Source organism: Leptodactylus fuscus, chromosome 8 (genome assembly GCF_031893055.1).
Source record: "Leptodactylus fuscus isolate aLepFus1 chromosome 8, aLepFus1.hap2, whole genome shotgun sequence".
Taxonomy (NCBI): Eukaryota; Metazoa; Chordata; class Amphibia; order Anura; family Leptodactylidae; genus Leptodactylus; species Leptodactylus fuscus.
The window spans coordinates 40,454,303-40,469,200 of NC_134272.1; the positions used below are offsets into that span (position 1 = coordinate 40,454,303).

The window sequence follows — 14,898 nt, forward strand, 5'->3', positions numbered from 1 at the left end:
TTACATTTACAAGTAAGTAAGTCCCAGCAGTTTATGAATCCATTCTCAGTCGAAGCTAGAAGATATTTAGAAGAACTCATCCTTCCAAAACATAGGCTCCTAGAAAACAAACAAAAAAAAAAAAACAGTTATAAAATTTTGGTAAATGCAGCTTACTTTGCGCTACAATTTTACTCCAATATTTATAAAACAACTTTCCAGAATTTAATTTTGTAAGTGAATAGAAGAAACTTTGAAATATATTTTATCAAAGAAACGAGCTCGCTTTTCCACTTGGACTTGGTTACTTTTTACATGGAAGTCTATGGGGAGAGGACAGCTGTTAGAAAATACATACAAATAACCATTAATGGTGCACTGAGTGAATGATAGCTCTTTTAACATGGATGAATCTTTAAAAGATAATGGTCTACCACTGCACAGAATGAAGCAATAAGTCAAATTTACAGCTTTCCCCCTCCTTTAGAAATAGGTTTACGTTTCCACTTTTTAGGCTGCTCTCCTCATCTTTACTCAGATGTTTGTTTACATAGAATATCTGTATCCAGAGCTACACACAGAAGCCTATGGAGAGGGGGAGGAGCATGTAAATTTTATTTATTGCTTCATTCTGTTTAGTGGCAGACTAAAAATTCATCTGTGTTAAGAAAACTCTCCCTCAGTGTACCAGCAGAAGTTTTGTGTATTCAAAGGCATTAGTTATTAAAATCTGTTTTTATAGCTTGAGGCAAGCTTTAAAAAAGTGTCACCAGAACCCAAGCATATCAACCCAGCCTTGCAGATAGATTGGTTCAAATGACTAACATAACAGCATTTTCACCTTTACTTCTGCTGAAATATCACCTTTTAATCAAGCAAATGAGCTCTTTGGAGCAATGAAAGCATTGTCGCTTGCCAATTTGTTCCTTATTGCTTTAAACAGCTCTATTTGCAAATTGAAAAAAAATAAAATAACAGTGAGTGATAGGCACCAATTCACAATGGGAAAACACCATTTAACCTTAACATATCTGGGGCTGATTCGTGTTCTGGGGACAAACTCCCTTTAACTCATGCCCCCTAATTGAGCTAGTCAAAAAAAAAAAAATACAGTATAAACCTATTGTGACCTGGTATACCTAAATATGGCTAATTTAGGCTAGAATTCATGAGCATCCATCATAGTAAATTTTTTCCAGCAGCACACAGGAGGTCATGAGGTAAGGGCAACATTGGTCTACCCAGAGATATTCAACCCCTACACAAACAAAAGTATGAAGTTTAAAAAAAAAAAAAAAAAAAAAAGTTTTATTTGCTTTTAAAATTAGGACTTTACCAACCTTATTTTGCCAGGTGGTTGGCAGAAGGTAAGTTTCAAATCCCAAGTACCACACTCCCAAATGGTTACTATGTCTTCAAAACTGACAGCAAGGAGAGACCCATCCTCAGAGAAACAGCAAGCAGTAGCCTTAAATCCATGGTAACTGCCAAGAAAATCACAGCTCCAACCACTGCTTTGACCTGTATAAGAAATACATACAATGTTCTTGACAAGTTGAAGTAAAACACCAATAATTATGCATTATATTTTCGTACAAATATGAGCATGGCCATGGTAGCTGAGACCTGCACTGGGTCAGGTACTATTGGAGAACATGTCTACGGTAGAGAAATGAGACCAGTCAAGCTAGTGAAAGAGTTTCCACTTTGAATGACTGGACCTTATGTAAATGAGGTGCCCAAGCACCATTACTAAACAATTTTAAAAGCATTAATATTAACAAAATAGCTGGAGAAAAAAAAAAAAAAAAAAAAAAAAAAAAAAAAAGATGGACACTCTAGCTTTCAGTGACCAATGTCTCCAAAATTTACATAAAAGGATTTACGCTGGATGAAAATGGCATATACCAGCCAAAACCTTAAAGTAAATGAGACTTCGCAGCATTTCAACATCTAAGCATTGGTTCCGCCATGTACTATTTCCCAAGTAGGCTGATAGGGTATCAGTTTCAGAAGAAAGGAACCATATTTTGCAAAAAGCCAGATACCGATATAGTGAAAGGTTACTTTTAACGGCATTAGTTGATTACAGCATCAGTTAACCTGTTCTTTGCCATTGGCAAGGATAAGGTTAACATAAGTTGTAATCAATTAAAGTCAATTTAAACCCTTCCCTGTTGCAGTATTTTTTCGATTTTCAGTCTTTATTTCCTGCCTTTCAACCACCATATTTATTATTTTTTTTTCCATTCACAGAGCACTTAATGTTTACGGGATAAATTGTACTTCATAATGGTACCATTTAATATTCCGTATGATGCACTTAGATGCTGGAAAAATACCAAACACACACTGTTGGTGTGACTTTTTATGGCTTTCACTGTGCAGCCAAAATGACAGTTCAGCGGTATTCTAAGGGTTGGTACGATTCCAGATACAAAATGTATTAGCCTTTACCCAGTTACAAAAAAATCCCAAACTTTGAAAAAAAATAACATTTCTTGGAGTTATACTATGACATATACATACTATGACATCAATATTTTTTTTTAATATTTCCATACATGGGGGATGCATAAGGAGTCTTTTTGCAGGGCCAGATGTACTTTTTAGTTCGTTATACTGTTTTGGGGAATGTCTATTGCTTTGATCATTTAAATTTTTAAAAGGAGAAACCGAAAAAAAAAAAAAAGGATTTTTTTTTTTTTGTATTCACCATCAAATCCCTTTCTCGATGTATTCACTGGGGACACAGTACCATGGGATATAAACCCAGCCACTAGGAGGCTGTCACTAGCAGAACTATTAAAAGCTGTCTGCTGATGTGTTGCTTGCCAAAGAGATCAAATACTTATTTCTCTATGCTAAATGCAAATAAATTTAGAACATTTATACAATGTGATTACTTAAAAGGTATCAATGCTACATGAATTGAGAATTGAAATGGGAATAAGCACATAAAAATTATTACGTTTAAAATTGGCACAAGAGATTAAAACACACTATTCCTGTTGATAGGGAAGGACCATAGAGAGGTTATCCATTAACCCTATACGAAGTTGAATGTGGTAACGTGGATTTGGATTCCTAAGCCACTAGATACTTGGGCTAAAATCCCTAGACTAAGTCTCTTATTGTAGAGAACACAGGTCTTACAAACATACTTGGGGGATAAGTATTGATCACACCCTCAGGGGTTAACTGACACACAAGAGTCTGTCTCTTCTAGTCAGTAAATACTGAATAGTCCCCTATTAATGTATATAGGAGAGTAAACAAAGGTAGTACCGTATTTTTCGGACTATAAGACGCACTGGACTATAAGACGCACCTAGGTTTTAGAGGAGGAAAATAGGGAAAAAAAAAATTTTTAAGCAAAAACTGGTAAAATATTTAATATATGGGAGTTGTAGTTTTGCAACAGCTGCAAGGCCACATTGACAGGTGACCCTGCAGCTGTACGGGGATGCATAGAGCGTTTTTTTTTGCGGGGCCAGCTGTACTTTTTAGTTATACCATTTTGGGGGATATCTATTGCTTAGATCACCTTGTATTGAAAAAAAAAAAAAAAAAAAAAACAGGAGGTGATTTAGAACTTTTATTTATTTCATATTTTTAAAGCTTTTTTTTTTTTTTTTTAACTATTTTATTCCCCCCCCCCCCCCCCCCCCGGGGCTTGAACCTGCGGTCACTTGATCGCAAGTCCCATAGACGGCAATACAAGTGTATTGCCGTCTATGGGCCATTCTGTCTATTAGTATTACGGCTGGTCATAGAGACCAGCCGCAATACTAATACAGCAGTGACAGGCTCCCGGCTGTCACCCGGACAGGTCGGCTCCTGCGATATCGCCGCGCAGGAGCCGGCCTGCAACTCTACAGGTACGGGGCCGGTGGGGACCGGCCCCGGGGGAGAAGGGGCCACGGATACTGACCCGGCATCCGCTGTACTAGAGAGGCGGATGCCGGGGAGGGATAGACACCGGGGCCTGAGACATGGCTACGATCCTCTGCCCTGCATGAAGCCACCTTCAGACTATAAGACGCACCCTTCTTTTCCCCCAAAATTTTGGGGAAAAAAAGTGCGTCTTATAGTCCGAAAAATACGGTATATGTTAGCAGCTCAGAAAGTACCTCCCCTTATTCAAAATATGTTCCTTCACTTTCACAGGAATAAAGCTAATAACATTACTAGCTAGGCATAAATATTAGAGTAGCTTCAGAGACCCCAATAGTTAATTTGCTGGGACTCGCTACACAAAGCCTCATCTCTCAGGGCTCGTTCACATCTGCGCCCGGTCTCCGTTCATACAGGTTTCAGTTTCCTGCACAAAACAGAGCAGGAGACGGAAAGCTGCAGGACTCTTTCAAACCCATTCATTTGAATGGGTTTGAAAGGTGTCCGGCCGTGAGCGCCGGTGAGCGTTTTATGCTCTCCGCTGCAAAACCAGGTTTTTTTAAACCGAACACAGAGTCGGACATGCAGTACTCTGTGTCCGGTTTAAAAAAAAACAAAAAAAAAAAAACGGTTTTGTGGCGGAGAGCACAAAATGCTCACCGGCGCTCACGGCTGGACCCGGTCTGACAGCTTTCCGTCTTCTGCATGCAGAAGACGGAAATTTCAGAACGGAGTCCGGGCGCTAGTGTGAACCCAGCGTCACAGGTTAGGCATAGATATTGGAGTAGCTACAGAGACCCCAATAGTAAATTTGTTGAGGCTCGCTACAAATAGCCTTATCTCTCGATGCATTTCATAAATTTCATCAGGATAGTGATAGCATATGACAAGCCTAAGAGATGAAGATTGCGGTGATAACCACAGTTCCTGGCGCCCTGATGGTGGACGCCAGTACTATTAGGATGACAGATTTAGCCCCTTCTCCAGTGTTATGAGTGTAAATTTATGACCCTGCTTCAAACACTGGAGAAGGGGCTAAATCTGTCACATGGTTTTATGTCATCTTACAGAAAATCACTGACCTGAGAACTGATAAAAACCTGGAATGTTTACATTGGTTGTACCAATTACTAATGACCCTCAACCCCCCTTCCTCCTGGAATTCTATCCCTATGTGCCCTTTTGTACATAAATATGCAGCCTTCAGAACTGGTTTTAAATTTACTTGAGAAAGGAGCCTAGAGTTCCGAAACGTTGTAATCTGTCATCATTATTAGTTAGCCATTAAAAAGGTATCAACTACTGAAGACTATCAAGTTTTTTGTTTTTTTTTTATGTTAAAATTATAGACTGTTCATGTCAGTCAGTGGGCAAACTTACAAATTCAGCAAGCGACCATATAATTATTTCCTTCAATGTATATTTCTAATGACCTTGGCAAAGCAGTACATTACACAGAGAGCAACAAAAAATGTTTTTATACTTACGATATATGTCAGAATTGTCTTCCAATATCCAGACTTTAAAAAGGCCATCATTCCCTGTTGTTACCAGAGTGGGATCATCATCTGAATCACAGCCACATTGGAAGGAAAGGGATGTGATTTGGCCTTCATGGGGTAAGTTGATAGTGGTGTTCAAAACAAAGCTTAAAAAAAAAATTATATAAATAATAATATATAACTATAAAGAAGTGCTAATTAATTATCAGCAAGTCTCTACAATGTATGACAGTATTGAATTCAACTCCACTGCCAATGACATGTAATCTCTCACAACTTTAAAATGCTTATTGCTTTAAAATACCAGCTCAAACAACTGTGTATGTATACACCTACCTATGTATACACAAGGGGAGGGAATCTGTAAGCAACGCTAGGAAGAAAGAGGGTGGGTAAAATGGTAACCTTTTGGGGCACTGAAAGAGAGCCAATATAATATTACAATACTCTTCTGGCAATAAAATTAAGTGCCCCAAAATGAAAGTCGTCATGACAGGAGTTAGATGCAATGACACGATACACACACGTATAAAAAGGTCAAAACCAAACTCAGCCTAATTTGATTGCGTCTCAGGCATTTAAGCAAAATCTTATCACGCTGCAGAAGGTATAGAAAAATGAGATGTCCAAAAGACGTCAACTTTATCTTCTTTGTGGTCATCTACTTCTTGGAGTCAGCAGAACGTCTTAATCTAGGTGTAGTCTTTCTGTTTGGACACGCCACACAGTTTCAGGAGTCATGATGATTCAAGACTCCGCGCCTTCTTAGGTATACAGCAATTTAAATACAAACACCAAATCAAAAAGGAGTTTTAAAGTCAAGCATTTTGAGGGTCTTCTATTTCAGTAACAATGTTCCCCAACTTTGAACCCCACAACAATGAAATGCACAAGGAAAAAAAATAAAATAAAAAGTAACACTCACTTCACCCTTTTTCTCCATTCTCTCCTGCAAGTGACTTGGAAGCAACAGGCACAATGTAGAGATTTCACTATATCGCCCCTGCCTGCTTCCAATCAGCCGGCAATAATCACAGCGACTGAATGGTGAAGCAGGGAGTGAACAACCTCCTGCTTTATCACTGTGTTCAATGCCATCTGCATCTTCCAGACAGAGATGTGGTTGATGTTGGGGATAGTATTCGCAGCATTTGAGATGGATGGGAGCTATATAGTAATGTCTATGAATGTTATACTATAATTTACAAGACTTTTTTCAGCTAAAAGAGAGAGAAGATCAGTAGTTGTACCAATATCTCAATACATAAGCAGGTTTTTTTTTGTTGACTTTGTAACTAGGAAGTTTCTGGTATCTGGATAACATGTTTGGTTTCTTAAATTATGTTGTTTTTCATGGAGATGTGGATTTTGACAGGCAAGGGAGAAAAACAACTATGCAAAACTGTGATTTAGATCCTGGGATCATGGTTTTCTTTTTTATATTAGGAATTTAGAGCCTGTGATAATTGCTTAAAATAAAAAAAATAAAGTTTGTGTCAGACTTTCAACCACAACGGGTTTACTCATGCTGCTTTGTAAGTAAAGTCCTAGGTGGCATTTTTATGATATGCAGGGTGGTCAGCTTCCAGAAAATAAACATGTATGGTGAAAAGTAATAGGTAGCATAAAAGGTTGATATTGTTGCTCTTTTATTACACTAAGTATTTACCCTACGGGGACACCCTGAATTTGCCCTGGACTGGGAAAGTGTCCTATACAAACTGGAAAAACAAGAAGATCAGGCTTACTAGTTATCTTATTCATCCCACTGAGCCTCATATTCTTGTGCTGAACAAAAGACCCGACAAGTGTCACCATTCCAGTGTCTTTATCAGGGACTGATTAGATGTTTTGATTCTTCGTGCACACAAGGAAGTTTACAGAGTTTATCCTGCTTCTCTTTATTCTATGATGTAATTTTTCTTTTATGAATAATATTTAATAATGCAACACATTTCCCTTTGGCATTTAGATTATGTTAGACCTTCGTGTTGTTGTGGATTCTTGATTTTGCTGTTACATATATTATTTTGGACAATCCATAATGACCATATTTAGATTTAAAAAAAACAAACAAAAAAAAACACACCCACACAAACAAGCAACTTCACAATCCATTCCTAAATATTGTCCTGAGTAGTTTCAGCTGTGTTTATAGCAGAATTGCTCTAATATATATATGCTGTATATGCTTATGTTATAATCTGATGTCATATAGTTACCTCTGCATTTTCTCATTATATTCCCAGAGCTTCATCTGCACTTCAAGATGATCGGTTTCTTTTCTCTTCAGTTCTTCAACAGTTGCTAGCCAGTTGCCCTTTGCACTGAAAGCAGCGTTCACCAATTCCATTTGCTGTAGTCCAGCCTGGTTGACAAACTCTTGTTGCACTATGTCCAGCTAAATGCAAGAAAACTTATTACCGTAATCAATGGAAACATGTATAAAAAAAACAAAACAAAAACAAACCCAAAACACTGCCAGAGTGCGTGCAGTATCACATTTTAGCACATGTTTAAGATCAGCGGTCACAACATGCGGGTGCCATCCTGTCTCTGCATTAATATTGCTAAGGCAATACTCCTACACTACTGCTATGAGTGCTTTATTCACGTCAAGACAAAACACTTATTGTATTACTAGCTATTGCCCCACTGGGATACACCAAGTTTACTGTATGTGACTGGAGCCTGCCTTAAAGAAAATCGGTCCTTTCCCTTTTAGTAATGGAAAGTGCTCATTAGTTTCATTGTGACAAGAACCTGTAATAACCAACAGTGCTCATTCATACATTGCAAAGACAAACATAAAAGCTGTATTTCTACAGTTGGCTGAACGACAGAGGTCACCTGAGTTCCAAGTTATTAGATGCCACTGTAAATAGTGAATGCAGCAAGACGTATCCAAAAAATTATGCCATTAAATACAATTTATCCAAAAATCACACAAATTCCCACGAATTCTAAATATGCTCGTCTCTAAGTCGAACATAAAATTATATGAAATCTGAATATAAATAGGCAACTACATAGTCCTCAACTACGAGATGGAATATGGAACTATGGAAAAGGCTAATAGTCAGGAAAGGAGTATTGAAATTGATATAATAGCAGATCAGATCAACTACCACCTCATTTGTATAAATCCGTGTATCTACAGGCAGAGAGTCACTGGAACTGCTAGTGTTGAAGATTATGCATCAATTTACAAGGAACAATAGATAACCAAGTAGTTATCTAGGTAGTTTAATATAAAACATTTACGGTGCCTGAATAGCCTTTTTAAAGGCTATTCACGCATATGTGGGGCTCTATCAGCCTGATTTTGCTGATAGAGCCCCTTTAATAATGAAAAAATAGGAAATTTGGTGGAAATGGTTCCACGCCATTTTGTCAGAGCTTTGCCTCTGCTCTGATAGGCTACACTCACATCTGCGCCCAACGAGGCAAATGTGAACTTAGCCTTAACGGAATAATGGTAAGTTTTACAGACCCATTACATAGCCATAGCAATAGTCTCGCGTTGACTCACTATGGGAGATTTTGCCCCAGGATGCCATGGCTGCTAATGATTACAATGACATTGCTGCTGTAAACTTAATGAGAAACAAGTCTTAAAGTTGTAAAATTTTCTAATATTCTTTCTGTAACAATTCTTCACGATTTTCTAGATCTTTGCTTGCGTTCATTCAATTTATTCCCAGTAGATAAAAATCAGTCCATTGTCATGTGATGAATACACACAGGTGCAAAGCAGAAAAAACAAAACAAAAAAAACCCCAAAAAACACACCACTGCACAGAACATTAAACGTTAGATAGCTATGATGTACAAACTTACATTATAAAGCTGTTTATCATCACGTAGTGAGTAAAACTGAAGATGACCTGGTTTACCATTAAGAACTAAAGCTTTGGATCTAGGATCAACCAACAACCCAGTCTTCACATTATGTCCTGGAAGAAAAATATAAATAAATGTAATCCAATTTTAAAAGGCAATAAGGTAAACAATTACAAAGAGCATGCAAAATCATGGCTTGCTTGAAAATCCAAATGCAGAACTTTTTTTTTTATATAGAGCGTTAATGCATTCGTACAGTTACATAGAAAAGTAAGGCTTACTTATTTCACCATACTGTATATGAAACGAAAATATTTTTTGAGAGAAGTCCTCAGTAGTTGATACCTTTTTTAATGGCTAACTTAAAAAAAAATTTTGAGAGAAGTCGGTCATCAATATTTTTTTCATTTCATATCCACTGGCTAACACGGTACAAAGATATATTTTTTCTTATACATACTGTATGTGCGCATTTTTATAAACCTATAAGAATAAGAATCTTTTATAAGAATATCCCTTGTTGGGAAAATAAAAGTCAAGATGTTCCCTGCAGGCTATTAAACAGGGCTCAACACTTTAGTTGTCTCCGACCAAGCATAACTTAAAAAATTAAGTTTAAAAAATAAAGTTTCCATGACAAATTAAGCTGTTTAGTTCTCATCAGTAAGAACCACTGATATCGCCAGATCACCCTGCCAATCTGACACAGTCCCTTTAAATATAGGGTAGAGACACAGGCTGTGGCAGATGCAAGCTATGAACTTAATACTGAAAGTGGAACAATATGCTGGTGAAATTCCCAACTCTACAATAGGTTTTGCAGGGAACAGGGCAGGCATGCTGAATACAGAAAACCGCCATCTCCATATGGCTGACAAGGATTGCAATTATACAGGTAAACACATTCAACATGTGGCTGAACCCCCAAGGGGGTTGTCCTGTTATGGACACCTATACCCTATCCATATACAATACAAAGCTTTGAACATGGCTTTGGCTTGAGATCTAAAGATTGGCTTGGGGGATGTTCAGGTAGATTTTATGGCTCAATTCAGATTTATATTTTTTAAATTTAAAACATCTGTTTATTAGATGCAACACACACGCACACACACAGAAATACCTGAAAGGCAATAGCTGTTTGTGTTCTTAAAAAGGAATATGGAAGTTTATCAAACCCTGCACTCCAGAATTATACTGTAAAAAACTCACAAAGCAGGAATATGCAACTTAAGGGCTAGTTCACACGTAAATGTGTGGCTTATTCTGGTCCTGAAAAAAAAAAAACGCTTCCTAATTAGGAAGCGTTTTTTTTTGGACCTTGCCGCACTTTTTGGAGCAGTTTATTTTTTTTGTAAAAACCGCTTAAAAAAAACGCCAGGCGGTTTTCCCCTCCTGTAAAGTGAATGGGCCGCAAAAAAAAAAAGCGCGGGAAAAAAAATGTGCGTTTATCACCTCCCATTCACTTCTATTGCTTTCTTCAGGCAGAGAACGCCTGAAGAAAGGTCATGTCGCTTCTTTTTAGGTGGTATAAAACCAGTGAAGTACACACAAGGTACAGAGTGCCACAAACCAGCTCACCACTTACGTGATGCACACTCCTTGAGTGAAACACTTAATTTTTGCCATCAGAGTCCAACCGCAATGTTTTTTCTGCCCTACCCTTTCTCAAACATACTGCCCACAGACCCCCTCTTCCACAGTGAAGTCACCATGGCCCCACTAAGTGTGATTATCAGCAGCTTATAGGTCCTGTGGCCTCATCATCTTAGCTTCTTAAAGAGTATATATATATATAGTACCAGATTTTTGCAGAAACCAGAAATAGATATGAATACAGGTAAGAGGCATAGGCGACAACAGCAGCCATGGTAGATTTTTAATGTTCTTTATTATATGTAATCGTAGAGAGTAGAGATGAGCGAACACGCTCCCACAGAAATGAATGGAAGCACCTGTGACACCGGCCGGCGGCAGAGTCAGCGTCACAGGTGCTTCCATTCATTTCTACGGGAGCATGCTGTTCGGATCGGCTGATCCGAACAGTGTCCGCTCATCTCTAGTAGAGAGATTACATAGCAGTATTTGAGCAAAGCATTACTTTTAACAAAAAAAAAAAAAAAAAATTAAAAAACACACACACAAAAACAAAACATACCTTTTACTAGGCCTTGGACGATTCCGGTCACTTTTAAATTGGCATCAATGATCGTAATCTCTGAAAATTAACAAAAATTCGTTAGCGGTTTAGGGAGAAAGCAGATGTCAACTGCAACATCGAAGAATCATTTTATTTATTTATTTTAAAAAACCAACAAACATGCTAGTTGTATAGTGAATGAAATAGATTTTATAAAGACAACTATGGATAATACCCCAAGTTAGTACACATACAGTAAAATACAAAATGAACATTTATGTTTACAACCAAGACCAACTAACTAAAGCGCAGGGCTGGTCAATTATTTAAAAATTAAAAAAAAAAAAAAAAAAAAAAAAAAAAAAACCACGCAAAATCAATATGAACTTGCTCACATTGATTATTTCAATTATTTTCCGTTCATGCCATCCAATCTCATACGGCCATTACCTACAAGGATATGTCACTAACTGTACAATATTCAAAGAGGATTGCTGAAGTCAGCTAATCAACCAAAATTTAGTGGCTTATGTCCTAAATACACTGTTCAAAAAGAATATACAGTTAGGGCCAGAAATATTTGGACAGTGACACAATTTTTGCGAGTTGGGCTCTGCATGCCACCACATTGGTTTTGAAATGAAACCTCTACAACAGAATTCAAGTGCAGATTGTAACGTTTAATTTGAAGGGTTGAACAAAAATATCTGATAGAAAATGTAGGAATTGTACACATTTCTTTACAAACACTCCACATTTTAGGAGCTCAAAAGTAATTGGACAAATAAACATAACCCAAACAAAATATTTTTATTTTCAATATTTTGTTGCGAATCCTTTGGAGGCAATCACTGCCTTAAGTCTGGAACCCATGGACATCGCCAAACGCTGGGTTTCCTCCTTCTTAATGCTTTGCCAGGCCTTTACAGCCGCAGCCTTCAGGTCTTGCTTGTTTGTGGGTCTTTCCGCCTTAAGTCTGGATTTGAGCAAGTGAAATGCATGCTCAATTGGGTTAAGATCTGGTGATTGACTTGGCCATTGCAGAATGTTCCACTTTTTTGCACTCATGAACTCCTGGGTAGCTTTGGCTGTATGCTTGGGGTCATTGTCCATCTGTACTATGAAGCGCCGTCCGATCAACTTGGCAGCATTTGGCTGAATCTGGGCTGAAAGTATATCCCGGTACACTTCAGAATTCATCCGGCTACTCTTGTCTGCTGTTATGTCATCAATAAACACAAGTGACCCAGTGCCATTGAAAGCCATGCATGCCCATGCCATCACGTTGCCTCCACCATGTTTTACAGAGGATGTGGTGTGCCTTGGATCATGTGCCGTTCCCTTTCTTCTCCAAACTTTTTTCTTCCCATCATTCTGGTACAGGTTGATCTTTGTCTCATCTGTCCATAGAATACTGTTCCAGAACTGAGCTGGCTTCTTGAGGTGTTTTTCAGCAAATTTAACTCTGGCCTGTCTATTTTTGGAATTGATGAATGGTTTGCATCTAGATGTGAACCCTTTGTATTTACTTTCATGGAGTCTTCTCTTTACTGTTGACTTAGAGACACCTACTTCACTGAGAGTGTTCTGGACTTCAGTTGATGCTGTGAACGGGTTCTTCTTGACCAAAGAAAGTATGCGGCGATCATCCACCACTGTTGTCATCCGTGGACGCCCAGGCCTTTTTGAGTTCCCAAGCTCACCAGTCAATTCCTTTTTTCTTAGAATGTAGCCGACTGTTGATTTTGCTACTCCAAGCATGTCTGCTATCTCTCTGATGGATTTTTTCTTTTTTTTTCAGCCTCAGGATGTTCTGCTTCACCTCAATTGAGAGTTCCTTTGACCGCATGTTGTCTGGTCACAGCAACAGCTTCCAAATGCAAAACCACACACCTGGAATCAACCCCAGACCTTTTAACTACTTCATTGATTACAGGTTTACGAGGGAGACACCTTCAGAGTTAATTGCAGCCCTTAGAGTCCATTGTCCAATTACTTTTGGTCCCTTGAAAAAGAGGAGGCTATGCATTACAGAGCTATGATTCCTAAACCCTTTCTCCGATTTGGATGTGGAAACTCTCATATTGCAGCTGGGAGTGTGCACTTTCAGCCCATATTATATATATAATTGTATTTCTGAACATGTTTTAGTAAACAGCTAAAATAACAAAACTTGTGTCACTGTCCAAATATTTCTGGCCCTAACTGTACACACAAATAACATCCTAGATCTGAATGAATGAATGAAATAATATTCTCAATGAATACTTTGTTCTGTACAAAGTTGAATGTGATGACAATCACACAAAAATCAAATTTATTAACCAATGGAGGCCTGGATTTGGAGTCCCCCCAAAATTAAAGTGGAAAAACACACTACAGGTTGACCCAACTTTGATGTAATGTCCTTAAAACATGTCAAAATAAGGCTCAGTAGTGTGTGTGTGTGAGTGTGTGTGACCTCCACGTGCCTATATGACCTCCCTACAATGACTGGGCATGCTCCTGGACAGTCTGGGGTACAACGCGACACGCTGGAGGCGCTGCCAGTACACCAGGAGACGTGGAGGGGGCCGTAGGAGGGCAACAACCCAGCAGCAGGACTGCTAACTCCTCCTTTGTGCAAGGAGAAACAGGAGGAGCACTGCCAGAACCCACTTTACAGGTAATGTAAAACTCAGTGCTTTTTGCTGCAGTGTTTCCATCTAGGCTTTATTCACAAACTTTTCTATAGCTAGTTTGTTGGCTGACTGCCGGGTACTTTAATAGGGGAAGTCTTCAGGTTTGTTTAGCTACAGGTCCATGTGCCTTTATTAGTCTAACATAATTTTGTAGAAATTTTAGCTAAACTCCTACAGTAGACATTTAATTCAAGTCATTGTTCCTAAAAGGGCTTCTACATATTACTGAATTTACAATACAAACCTATTTTGATCCAAAGAGGGGTTTACTTTTGGGGAAAAAATACCTATGTTGAGTACTAATCTTGGATCTTACTGTTATCCACATGGGATGTGCATAGCAAAGAGCCATCAGGGGAAGTTGCAATGTGTTCAATCGCTGCTCCAAGACGTGGAAGAAATTCCATCTTGTGTTCCAAACTGTGTGACCACTGGACCAGTACAGATTCAACACCACCACTAAAGAGAGTTGTACCTACCAAAAACATAAGCAAATTACTATTTACATATGTTACTTTAAGATTGGATTTTTTTTTCTTTAATGACATGGTATTAATGCATTTAACCAATAAATATAGATAACAAATATAGATTATACATACTTGTATTACTCACCTGAAAAAAACTTTCTAAGCAAGTACATTACATTTTAACTTGTGGAATAATAGTTAAGTTTTAATTTAATCGGTTGCACTAGTGGACTACAAAGTTTAACAGAGTAATACACATTAGCCAATCGCTGCTACAAAAAGGGATAATGTAGCTCACCAATATTTTTAGTAACTCCATGTCTAATGCAAATAGCAGTGTAGAGAGAGAAGGAAGTAACGTTCGGCTGATCCTACCATGAAGCAAA

General features: G+C 38.1%; 1 protein-coding gene across 1 annotated transcript in view; it reads right to left on the reverse strand.

The window, feature by feature from the left end:
- The window catches only part of WDR75 (WD repeat domain 75), a 54,691-nt gene that overhangs the window by 15,059 nt on the left and 24,734 nt on the right, over positions 1 to 14,898 (reverse strand). Inside the window, exons 9-15 of the mRNA XM_075285127.1 lie at positions 14,359 to 14,517; positions 11,380 to 11,439; positions 9,219 to 9,334; positions 7,601 to 7,779; positions 5,364 to 5,524; positions 1,320 to 1,500; positions 5 to 99 (exon numbers count right to left, since the gene is read on the reverse strand). Of these exons, the coding sequence (XP_075141228.1) occupies positions 5 to 99; positions 1,320 to 1,500; positions 5,364 to 5,524; positions 7,601 to 7,779; positions 9,219 to 9,334; positions 11,380 to 11,439; positions 14,359 to 14,517 (951 nt within the window). The remainder of the gene's footprint in view (positions 1 to 4; positions 100 to 1,319; positions 1,501 to 5,363; positions 5,525 to 7,600; positions 7,780 to 9,218; positions 9,335 to 11,379; positions 11,440 to 14,358; positions 14,518 to 14,898) is intronic.